Source organism: Balaenoptera borealis (genome assembly GCF_965194805.1).
Source record: "Balaenoptera borealis genome assembly, chromosome: 19".
Taxonomy (NCBI): domain Eukaryota; kingdom Metazoa; phylum Chordata; class Mammalia; order Artiodactyla; family Balaenopteridae; genus Balaenoptera; species Balaenoptera borealis.
This window is the reverse complement of record NC_138878.1, coordinates 59,857,563-59,869,429: the sequence shown is the minus strand read 5'-3', so window position 1 is coordinate 59,869,429 and position 11,867 is coordinate 59,857,563. Positions and strand designations below refer to the sequence as shown.

The window sequence follows — 11,867 nt, the reverse complement described above, 5'->3', positions numbered from 1 at the left end:
GACTCATCACTCTTTTATATCCAATTACCTCAAGTTCTATTTGTCTACAATTCCCTGGCCATTCATTCACTGTTTCATGCTTTCTCCTCTCTCTCCCCTATCCTCAGCACCTCCTTCTCACCCTGACCTTGCTTCCTACTCTACTGAGACAACAGAAGGAACCAGGAGACAACATTCACATGCTCCTGAGACTACATCACCACCTGCCTGCCTCCATGCCCTCCCCGTTTACTGTGGCTGAACAGCCCATGCCCCTTAGACCACTTGTGCCTTGAGTCCCACCCACCGTGCCCACTCAAAGACATGGCTCCAGCAATTCTCCCCTCTCTCTTCTGCAGCATCAATCTCCCCCCTTCTGGATCATCCCTTTGGACACACAAACATACTGTGACATCTCCCACCTTAAATAAACCTCTGGAGATCCCGTGGGGAGATACCACCCCATTTCTGTGCTAGAAAGGATCATCTACACTGGCAATCTCTAAACCCTCTCCTGAACCCACCCAATCAAGCTACTGCCCCCACCACACCACCAAAATTGCCCCTTCCAGGATTACTGATGAATTATCACTAGCCCCAGTGGTCAGTTCTCAGTCCTCATCGGACTTGACTTCTAGGCAGCGTTTGGCATCATTAACCCTTCCTTCCTCCTTGATTTGCACTTCTCACTGGGCCTCCAGCACAGCAGACAGCGCTGGTTCTCCTTTCACTCTCTGACTGCTCCTCCTCCGTCTCTACATCGGAGTGTCTAGCCTCAAGGCCATGGACTTCTTTTTTTTTTTAATGTGGACAATGTTTAAAGTCTTTATTGAATTTGTTACAATATTGCTTCTGTTTTTTTGTTGTTGTTTCTTTTTTTTGTTTGTTTCTTTGGCTGCTTTGGGTCTTCGTTGATGCACGCAGGCTTTCTCTAGTCGTGGCGAGCGGGGGCTACTCCTCGTTGCGGTGTGCGCGCTTCTCATTGTGGTGGCTTCTCTTTGTTGCGGAGCACGGGCTCTAGGTGCACGGGCTTCAGTAGTTGCGGCATGCAGGCTCAGTAGTTGTGGTGCACGGGCTTAGTTGCTCCGTGGCATGTGGGATCTTCCCGGACCAGGGCTCGAACCCGTGTCCTCTGTATTGGCAGGTGGATTCTTAACCACTGCGCCACCAGGGAAATCCACTTCTTTTCTATCTACACTTGCTCCCCTGCCAACCTCTCCCAGTCTTAAGTGTCATTATTCACTGACAATTACTAAATTCATATCTTAAGACTGAAACCTCTCCCCTGAAGCCCAAACTCAAATATCCAGCTGCCTACCTGATCTTTGTACTTGGGCAAACTTGAACTCCTGATCCTCTTACAGCCCTTTGCCCGTCTTGGCTTCTGGCAGCTCCATTCTTCTGTTACTCAGGCCAAAGTCACTGGAGTCATCTTCAACTCCTCTTTCTCTCACTTCCTCTACCCAATTCCACTTCACCTCACCTCAGCAGCTACCACCCTAGCTGAAGCCACCACCATGACCTCTCACCTGAGCCACTGTAGTCACCTCCTCACTGGGCCCCCGATTCCACTCTCGCTCCCTAAAGTCAGTTTCTGCTACCGTTAACACCGGAGTCAGGGACTTCCCTGGTGGCGCAGCAGTTAAGAATCCGCCTGCCAACGCAGGGGACATGGGTTTGAGCCCTGGTACCGGGAAGATCCCACATGCTGCGGAGCAACTAAGCCCGTGTGCCACAACTACTGAGCCCGCGTACCTAGAGCCCGCGCACCTAGAGCCCGTGCTCCGCAACAAGAGAAGCCACTGCACCTCAACAAAGAGTAGCCCCCGCTCACCACAACTAGAGAAAGCCCGCATGCAGCAACGAAGACCCAACGCAGACAAAAATGAATAAATATACTTTAAAAAATAATAAAAAAATAAAATTACACACACACTCACACCCCATACTCCCCAACCCTTTTGCCTACTTCCATTTATTTCACGGTACTTATCACCTTTTCACTTATATATCTTATTAATTTTGCTAAATGTCTCACTCTCCCAACTACAAAGTGAGCTCCATGAGGGTACAGATTTTTGTCTTCTATATTCACTGCACCTAGAATTGCGTAGGCGCTCAATAAATATTTGTTTGAATGATGAATGAAGCACTGTTTGTGGAATGACCTTGAGAACTCCAGCAGGATGCTAAGCTACAAATTTCTCAGTGTAGACTTAACTCCATCATCCTGCCTTCCAGCTAGAACCCGTGTTCTAAGGTTCATTCCTGCCTCCATGCATTTGCTTAAAGTCATGCCTGTGCTAGGATCACCCCTTACCAGCCAAGAAGCTCTCCCTCTGATCTCCCTCCCCGCGTGCCAGCCGTGACGTGTGTGGACACGGGTCCCGCCAGGTAGGGTTGGAAGGTAGATGAGTTGCTATGGTTTCTGCACCCGCCTGGGGCAGAATATCCCCAGGGTGCCCCGCCCCTACGGGTAGTGGTTAGCAGACCCCGAGCAGACCCGCGCAGGGGCGGGTATAAGCGGCTGCAAACCCAGTTTTGTTACGCTTCCCACCCCACCCACGCAGTTGTCACGGAAACGAACCGCTTCCCTCCAGCACCGTCTCCCTCCCCTTCCTCTAAGAGAGACACAGGCATAGTTAGAGAGCTGGGTGGGCTGGAAGACGGTCCGAAAGGCTAGGAAGCCATTCGGTCCCATCACTCTCCAAGGGCTCTCCCTCATCCTCCAAGGATTGCTACGCCTGCGCAGCGACGGAGTCCGAGTACCAAAGCTAGCGGGGAGAGAAAGGCGCGCATGCGTGCGAGGGTTTTGAGCGTGCGCTCTTGTGGCATCAGGGAGCTAGGGAAAAGAGCGCTACGCTAACCTTGCGCCTGCGCAACTGCGGCCCGCTTACGGAGGCCGGTGGAGGGCAATTCTGCGCTTGCGCTCTGGCGGGAGGAGCGAAACCCAAGAGGTTCGGGCGTTGGGGGACCATCTGGCGCTAGGTGCGCCTGCGCCTTGGCTCCTGGGGTGGCCGGGGGCGGGGCCCAGAAGGGGAGGGAGAAAGCCGGCAGGGGGAGGGAAGAGGCCGCAGAAGCCCGAGTCCTGACCGACGGGGAGGCGGGGGCTGCGGCGGCGCCGGTGAGTGACCCGCGGCCCAACTCGGTCCCCACCCTCCGCGACCCTCACTCTTCCCGGAGTCTCCCGTAGCCCCCGTTGGCCCCTCCTAATCCCGGACCCTCATAACCCTCAGGGCTCCCCTTGATTCGTGGCAATCCCCAAAGCCCCCACAATCCCCGCAGACCCTAATGCCTAGTATTTTATTCTCCCAGTTTCTCCACTGTCCTAGGAGCCCCCAATTCACCATTATTTCTGGACTGCTCCTCTAAGGACCACTTCTCTTATTGGTCTTACAGACGTCCCATTGCCCCGGAACCCCCAGAGCGCTCCTCTGCTCCAGATCCCCCCCTTCCTGCTGCATCTTCTCTTCAACATCTCCTTATCCCCATCACCCTCGTGCTTCTTTGACCCCTGAGATACCCCCATTCTCCTTCCATTTCTCATCCTCCTATGCCCCCAATTCTCCTCTAACGCCCGCAGACACCCCCTCTTCCGCTTTCCCTCATTTCCCTCCACTCCTCCATACCCTTACCCAATTAACATCAACTCCATGGCCTGGCACTTTGCGCCGCGCCGGGCACAAGATGAGCGCTCAGCCGGTGTCATCTATTATTAGGCACTCTGACGGACCCCCGCTGCCCGTCGCCTCCGTCCGCCCTCCGCCCCCACCCCTATCCCCGGGGACATAGGAGACGGTATCGGGGCGGCCGGGGTGGGGCGGGCGGCGCGGGGCCGCTGAACCCCTGCCAGCGCCGTGCGCCCTGTGCCCGCAGCGCCGGCGCCCCCCATGCGCCAGGCGGCCGGACGGCGGCGTCGGGGGGCGCCATGGCCTCGGCGGCGGCGGGCGAAGCGGAAGAGACCACCCGGCTGCGCAAGCCGCGCTTCTCGTTCGAAGAGAACCAGATCCTGATCCGTGAGGTGCGCGCCCACTACCCGCAGCTCTACGGCGCTCAGAGCCGTCGGGTGAGCGTGGCCGAGCGGCGGCGTGTGTGGGACGGCATCGCCGCCAAGATCAACGGCATCACCAGCTGGAAGCGCACTGGCCAGGAGGTGCAGAAGCGCTGGAACGACTTCAAGCGCCGCACCAAGGAGAAGCTGGCGCGCGTGCCGCACTCCACACAGGGCACCGGGCCTGCCGCCGAGGACGCCTTCTCCGCCGAGGAGGAGACCATTTTTGCCATCCTGGGGCCGGGTGTGGCGGGGCCAGGAGCTGGTGCAGGGGCAGAGCAGCCCTCCGCGGCCGCCTCTTCACAGCCACCGGCTCCAAGCGCCTGCGCCCAACGCTGTGTGTTGTCTGAGGACCGCAGGGAGGACCGACGGGCAGGTGAGTTCCTTCAGCACCACCTTAGCAAAAGCAAAAAGAAATTTTACTTTGTGCCTGGCGCCGTTCCAAGCCCTTTATATGGTTCATCAGATCCTCACTATAGCTGTGGGAAGGGGGGTACTGTTATAATCCCCATTTTACACCTGTGGAGACTGAGGCTCAGAAAAGTGTAGTAATGGTCAGAGTCGGGAATGGAACCCAGACCTAGGAGGCTTGGCTCCAGAGTCCACACATGGGATCATCAGCTCACCCATGATTTCATTAAACTGTAGTGTAAAAAAAAAAAACAAAAAAAAAACCTGTAGTGTAGGGGGAGTGGCTCTGAAGGCAGATAGTCTGGGCTCCAGTTACAACTTTGCCACTCAACTGTGTCATTTGGGATAAGTTATTGCACATCAGTTTCTGCATCTGTAAAATGGGGATAAAAAATAGTCCCCACCTCAAAGGGTTGCTGGGAAGATTAAATGAGTTAATATGTATAATTTGCTTGGTACATTACCTCCTTGCTAGCTATTGATATAATTACCAGTGCTGTGAAGCACGAACTGTTTCACCATTTTATAAATCAAAGACTCAGGGAGGTTTGGAAATTTTCCCAAGGTCATGCCCTGAGTAGAGGAGCTGGGGAGAGTGGAGTACAAAACTTCCCACTCAGCCTTGACTCTGGATGATTATTTCTTCTACAGCTATTCCCCAGGCAACTGCCCTGAGCTGGACAGTGTTGGGGACAGAGATGTGACTGAGACATCCTCAGACCTGCCCTTCTGGGGCTCACAGACCACTGGGGGAGACAGACCCATGCATAGACAGTGATGACTCAAAGCAGGCAGGGCTGGGCTGTGAGAGTCCCTAGGGGACATCTGATACAGACTGGGAAGTCAAGGAGGGCTTCCTGGAGGAGGAGCCATCAGAGCCGAGATGCAAAGAGTGAGGATGAAGAAGAGATGTGAAAGTGTTCCTGGAGAACAGCATGTACAGTGGCTTGGAGACAAGAAAGCTTGGCCAGTTTAGGAAACTGAGAGATGCTGCCCAGTTAGAGGAGGGGAGGAAGGGAGAGTGGAAAGATTAAAGAAAGGACATGTTTTGAGATGAGATCAGAGAGGTCAACAAAGGCCAAACCTTGCAGGGCCTTTAGGCTGAGGTAAGGAGTTCAATTTTATCCTAAGTACTATGGGGAGCCATACAAGGGTTTAGAAAAAGAGGGGGCACATGATCCAACAAGGCAGCTCAGGATCATGTAATTTCCGAGAGGTTCATTCACCCACCCAAGGTCACACAGCAAGTAAGTAAGTAGAAGGGTTGGAACTTGAATATAGGTTGTGTCCAACTCACCATCCATGCACTTAACCACTGGCTAGATGGCCTGATATATACCATATATATACATACATATATATGTAAATATGTAAGTAGTTTACACATATATAAACAATTAATATTGACTATGAGTTAATGGGTGTGCCAGAATTGGATCACACATGGTTTAAAATAAAGGTCAGGACTTCGGATTTTATCTTGAGGGCATTTGGGAGGCATGAAAGTGTCTTAAGCCAGAGAAAGACACAATCACTCGGGACCCTTGTACTCAATATGAATCAAACCTCAGTGTTTCTACCTGTGAAGTGGCCCCATTGAACCAGCACAGAGATGGCAAACTTATTACTTCAAAAGCTGTACAACCCCTTATTCATTCATTCAACAGATATTTATTGAGCGCGTATGCTGAGGCAGACACCATGGTAGGTGCTGGGAATACTCTGAAGAAAGACAATTTTCCTTCCCTTATGGAGCTGACATTCTAGTTACGGGAGACAGACCACAAACAATTAATCCCCCAAAGCAGATTATACAAAGAGGTAATAAGAACTAAAAGAAGTAAAACAAAGCATGTTAAGAGGATAGTGAGTGATGGAAAGGGGGGCCTCTGTGGAGAGGGGAAATTTGAGCAGAGGACCTGAATAGAGAGACTGAGCCAAGTAGCTATCTGGGGAAGAGTACTGCATCTGGAGGAAACAGCAGGTGCAAAGGCCCTGAGGCAGGTATGTACTTAAAGTGTCCTTGATTAGAATCTCACACAGAGATTACCCACTGTGTAAAACTCTTAAAAGAGGAACTGCTCTGATTGAAGGACAGGAACAGGGCCTGGGGCAGCCTGAGGCATCTTTGTTGACACTGGAAGGAGAGATAAGAACCATTTACCTTGTGACCTAATATTTGAATGAAAGAACAATAACAACCACATTGAGACTTTATTATGTGCCAGGTACTGGCCTATGCCCTGTGCCCATGGTAATTCAATTAATGCCTGTAACGGCCCTCAGGGAGATATTCCATTACAGGGTTACTTGGTCCTATGTTCACACACATCCATTTACAGGTAGGGAAACTGAGGCCCAAAGGTTGCGAATAACTATGATTTTAACTCTCACAGTGGTCCTTACATGACGCTTGTGAGCCCTGTGGGCATAAAGGCTGGGCCCCTTTTCTGTTCTTTTTACTCGGTAGACTAGAAAATCATATATATTTCCAAGTGGCGGGAATTCTCATGCCCTTTATGAAGAAGACTCGCCACCGTCAAGCCCACAGCCCCAGCCCAAGGAATGGTTAAAAGCATAGGCTGCAGAACCTGCCTGGGTTCAAAGTCCTCTTCTCCCATTCACCAGCTCTGTGACACCTCTTTGGGCCTCAAGTCACCTCATCTGTAAAATGGGCTAATACTGATAGCACCTACCCCAAAGACTGGCTCGGAGGACTGGGTGAAATAACATAGGAGCACTTAGCCACTGCTCCCAGGGTCAGCCAGGAAAGTGTCCAACCACCGTTAGCTCTGGTTATTGTCTCTCTGCCAGCCTCTCCTACTTGCCCAGGCTGGCTGGCCCAAAGAGTCTGGAGCCCCAGCCTTCGAGCCTGGGGGTGTGGGGGGGTAGTGATCCTGGTAGAGGGAACAAGGTGCACTGAGGCAAGGAAGAAGAATAGAAAGGGGCAAAAGCTGAGGCCTTGTAGCCCTAGAGAGAGGCCTGGACTGTCCCCCGTGGGTGTTGGGGAGCTGCGGGACGGTTGTTGCCAGGACCTGGGGCCTGGTGCCCGATCAGTACTGACTCCCAGGAAGCCACAGTTCTTTTCTCATTAAAGACAAAATTTTGTGCTGGACATTGTTCTAGGCGCTGGGTAAACAGCAGTGAACAAAACAAAGCCCTGCCTGATGGAGCTGACATAAGGAGGAGGAGACAGACCACAAACACAGAGCGATCCCATGCCAGGTGGAGATAAGTGCTATAAAAGAAATCAGGTAGGGCTAGGAGAGAGAAAAGGACAGAGCTGCTTCAGACGGAGGGTCAAGGAAGGTCTCTCCAAGGAGGCCGTGTTTGAGCAGAAGCCCAAGGAGGTGAGGGAGGGAGCCAAGCAGGTGTCTGGGGAAAGATCTTTCCAGGCTGAAGGAACAGAAAGTGCAAAGGCCCTGAGGCAAGAGCGGGCCTAAAGTGTATGAGGACCCAGGACTTCCCTGGTGGTCCAGTGGTTAAGACTCTGTGCTTCCAACGCAGGGGGCTCGGGTTTGATCCCTGATCGGGGAACTAAGATCCCACATCCCACCCGGCGTGGCCAAAATTTAAAAAAAAAAAAAAAAAAGTGTATGAGGACCTGCAGGGAGGCCAGTTTGGCTGGAGTCAAGTGAACGAAAGAGAGAGTGAAAGAAGGAGTGGGAGACGAGGTTAGGGAGGCAATGGAGGCACATCGTGGGGACCTTGAAAACTTTGCTTTTACTGTGGGTGAGATAATAGCCACAGGAGGCTTTTGAGCAGAGAAAGACATCTCACTTGTATTTTTTTAACACCTTTATTAAGGTAGAATTCTCATACCATTACAACCCACCCATTTAAAGCGTACAATTCAGTGGCTTTTAGTATATGCATAGAGCTGCGCAACCATCACTACAATCAATTTTAGAACATTTTCATCAGTCCAAAAAGAAACCCTGTACCTCTTAGCCATCAACCCCCCGCCTCGTTCCCCCATCTCTGCCCAGCCCTAGGCAACCACTAATCTACTTTCTGTCTCTGTAAGATTTGCCTATTTTGGACATTTCATGTAAATGGATCATATGACATGTGGTCCTTTGTGAGTAGCTACTTTCCTGTAGCATAACTGTTGTGTATTTTAGTTGGACCCCTGAGGCTGCTGGTGGAGAACAGACTCTAAGGGGCGGGGGTGTGGGCTGGGAGCCCAGTGAATAGTCCAGGTTGGGAGATGGCGGTGGTTGGACCAGGGTGGGGGCCGTGGAGGAGGACAGATGTTGGGTTAGTTTGAAGGCAGAGCCAACGGTATCTGTACACGAGTGGTGTCTTGGGAGAGAAGAAGAGTGCGTTTCTGTCCTGAGCAGCTAGAAGGATGGAGCTGCCATCATCTGAGATGGGGTGGCTGAGGGAGGATCAGGAGCTCAGCTCCGGGCACGGGGGTTGGAGGCATTATAGGACGGGAATATTGGAGGGGATATGCCGAGTACACAGCCGGAGGGAGAGGTTCAGGCTGGGCCCGGAAATCTGGGCGCCTCTGCACGCAGACTCTTCAAGTCCGTGAGCACGAATGAGATCCCAGGTGAGAGGAGGCAGAGGAAGCCCCGCAGGCTTGGGGTTAAACTGGCACAGACCAGAGTTGAGACTGAAATCCTGCCATCCTGATTGGAGAGAGCCCCCTGCTCCCCGCCTCCAGAAGTTCCCCCCTCTCCTACTCCAGCCACCCCACCTCTTTTCCAGGCCCTCCTCCCCTGGGGCCTCCTCAGGATCCAGCAGTGCTGCCTGAGGGGGGGCGGGGGGCGGGTCTGGATGGTTCAGAGCCTTCTAGCATGTTGGCTTTTACACTGAATGAGATAAGAGCTGCTTGGCTCGGCAGGGGACCTCCAGGACCCTGTTCCATTAAGGCTGGTATCGGCCACCAGATTATTGTTAAATATATTGTCTCTCTCCCCTGGGTCATGGGGCTTCTGCTCCAAGGCATGACCTGACTTAGGTTTGAAAAGGATGCCTCTGGGTCCAGGTTGCGTGGGAGGTGGGAAAGGGAAATCGTGACAGCGTTAGGGGTCCCCCACATCTTACCTACATCTCTCTCTCCACAGATACACCAGCCCACAGCAAGGGGGGCTCTAGCAGCCCGGAGCCTTGGGCCAGAGCCTCCTGCAATCCTCAGGAAGGGGGCTGCCAGGCACCCAAGGAGCGTGAGTCCCCGCCCCCTCCGGCCCTGCAGACCATCCAGCTGCCCCGCCTGGCCTTGTCTCCACCCCCCCCAGCCCCTCCGCTGCCACCACCCCCAGAGCCACCGCAGCAGGTCCAAGTGGCACCCTCGCCCTCCAGCTCTCCCTCCCCTCCACTGCCTCCACCCTCGGCCCCAGACCCCTCCCTGGACTTCCTGCGGGCCCAGCAGGAGACTGCCAACGCCATCCGGGAGCTGGCGGGCACCCTCCGCCAGGGACTGGCCCAACTGAGCGAGGCCCTCAGCGCCCTGCTGCCCCTTCTGCCCGGAAGCCCCGCTGACCCACTGCCCCCGCCCCCTCCCCCACCTCCACCGCCCAGGCCTGTCTTGTCCCCCCCCTCCCCCAAGGTGGAGGTCACCCCAGAGCCTGTGTCCGTGGTGGCTGCTGTCGTGGATGGGGCTGTGGTGGCAGCCAGGGGGGTGATCATTGCCCCTAGGAGCGAGGAGGGGGCCCCCCGGCCGCCCCCCGCCCCACTCCCTCCGCATGACTCCCCGCCACACAAAAGGAGGAAAAGTTTCCCTACACGGAAGAGGCGGGGGCGGTGGAAATCTCCGTGACATCTGCTGTGGGGTTCAAGCTTGTCTCCCCACAGCTTAGCCCAGTGGAGGAGGGCAACGCACTTTCCCCATCCCAGCTGCACCCCGGCTCCCTGCTGCGGGGCACGAGCACCCCACTCCCTGTACTAGTTAGTGCCTGATTCTGGGGGGCCTCCTTGCCCCAGGCCCCCCAGCCCTTTCCAGTACAGCGCTGTCTGCCTGGCTGCTTTCCTTAACCCTGACTTCTAAGCCATGGATTTTATGTTATTTATTATTGCCCTTCGTGGGTTGCGGAGGGAACCTGCACATCCCCCCTCCCCTAACAAAACTCCTGGCCTTGACTTGAAGACCACTGACCCACTTCCCCTACCCAGACTTTGGAGGGGGTGGGAGTTTCAAGACAAGTCAGAATATGGATGAAGAGGCTACCGCGGTCTGTACCCTAGGGGCGGGTGGAGTTCTCACTGGTGTAGGTTGAGCCTTCTGCCTCCCGTTGCAGTCTCTGACCTCCAGAGCTCAACCCCCTCCGTGCTCCCCAGTGGTGATAAGATATCAATAAACTTATTTTTAATATAATTACTTGGGGCTCTGTCTGAGACAGGCCTGGAGTTCCAACACCTACACCTGCCTCATCCCTCCATGGGCAGGTGACACCCCCTTGAAGTTTTAGAGGCTGGTGGTTTTCCAGACTTTTTTTTTTTTTTTTCTTAAAGCCATCAAGTCCTGTGTTCAAATCTTATTCCTACTTTTTCATCCTTCAGATACCACCCTAAATGTCATCTCTGGGAGGACATCCTGTATTCCTTCCCCCGGGCTAGGGTGGGTCTGCTTCTTAGATTCTCTCTCAGCATCCTGTGGTCACTAAATGAACACATGCCTTTATCTATTTAAAGCCTACTTCCCGTATAATTTCATGAAGGGAGGAGCTGGTTCTCTTTTTTACTCCCAAACTGGCTGCAGAGCCTGGTAGCAAAGTAGCTAATAGCCATCACCCTGGACTCAGACCTGGCTCAACCCCTGGTGCTGCCCTGGCCAGCTGTGTAACTATGGGCCTCCACTGTCCTCATCTGTAATATGGGCATAAAGATTTAGGTGTCTTTGTTGCCTACAACTACATTCTCTTCATCCTTCAGGTCACAGCTCAAATATCACCTCCTCAGGAAAGCCTTTCCTGACACCCCCTTTCCCCCAGCAGTTATGAAAGAAAGGCAGTTAAGTAATCATTTGAGTAAGTTTAAATCGAATGTGCCTCCATCACCAGGATGAGCCTTGTCAGGGCAAGGCCTGAGCCTATCTTAGTCACTGCTGTGTCCTCAGCATTGCCCAACACAGGAGAAAGGTTGAATCTTCGAAGTAATGGGAGCTTAAAAACAACTTTCATTTATGGTGCGCCTTTTCTGGGCCAGGCGCCATGCTAAGCACTTATTTGCATGTTTGCATTTTAACCTGAAGGTATCCAATGAAAAGCAGATTTTAGGGGGTCTCCATTTTTTCCTGAGCAGTTTAGGGACTTGCCCTAAATTTGTCAGGGGCCAATCCAGTCCACCTGAAGCCAGCCTCTGGCCAGAACTCCTGACTCCAACTAGTGTTTACTAAAGAATGGCCCAAAGACAATTTTAGGTGATATATGGATGGCCTTTTTAACGGTTCTATAGTTATATGTGTATGTAGTTTTATTTT

The 11,867-nt window shown here is 53.1% G+C and overlaps 1 protein-coding gene across 4 annotated transcripts in view; it reads left to right on the top strand.

The window, feature by feature from the left end:
* Positions 1 to 3,003: 3,003 nt before the first annotated feature.
* MYPOP (Myb related transcription factor, partner of profilin) overlaps positions 3,004 to 11,867 on the top strand; it is a 32,223-nt gene continuing 23,359 nt past the window's right edge. The window contains exons 1-3 of one of the 4 annotated variants that reach the window (XM_082370178.1): positions 3,004 to 3,103; positions 3,699 to 4,406; positions 9,517 to 10,763. In XM_082370178.1, the coding sequence (XP_082226304.1) occupies positions 3,908 to 4,406; positions 9,517 to 10,208 (1,191 nt within the window). In that variant the 5' untranslated portion in view covers positions 3,004 to 3,103; positions 3,699 to 3,907 and the 3' untranslated portion in view covers positions 10,209 to 10,763. Of the gene's footprint in view, positions 4,407 to 9,516; positions 10,764 to 11,867 lie in introns of those variants that run through there. The other 3 variants (XM_082370177.1, XM_082370176.1, XM_082370179.1) reach the window with 3 other exon arrangements.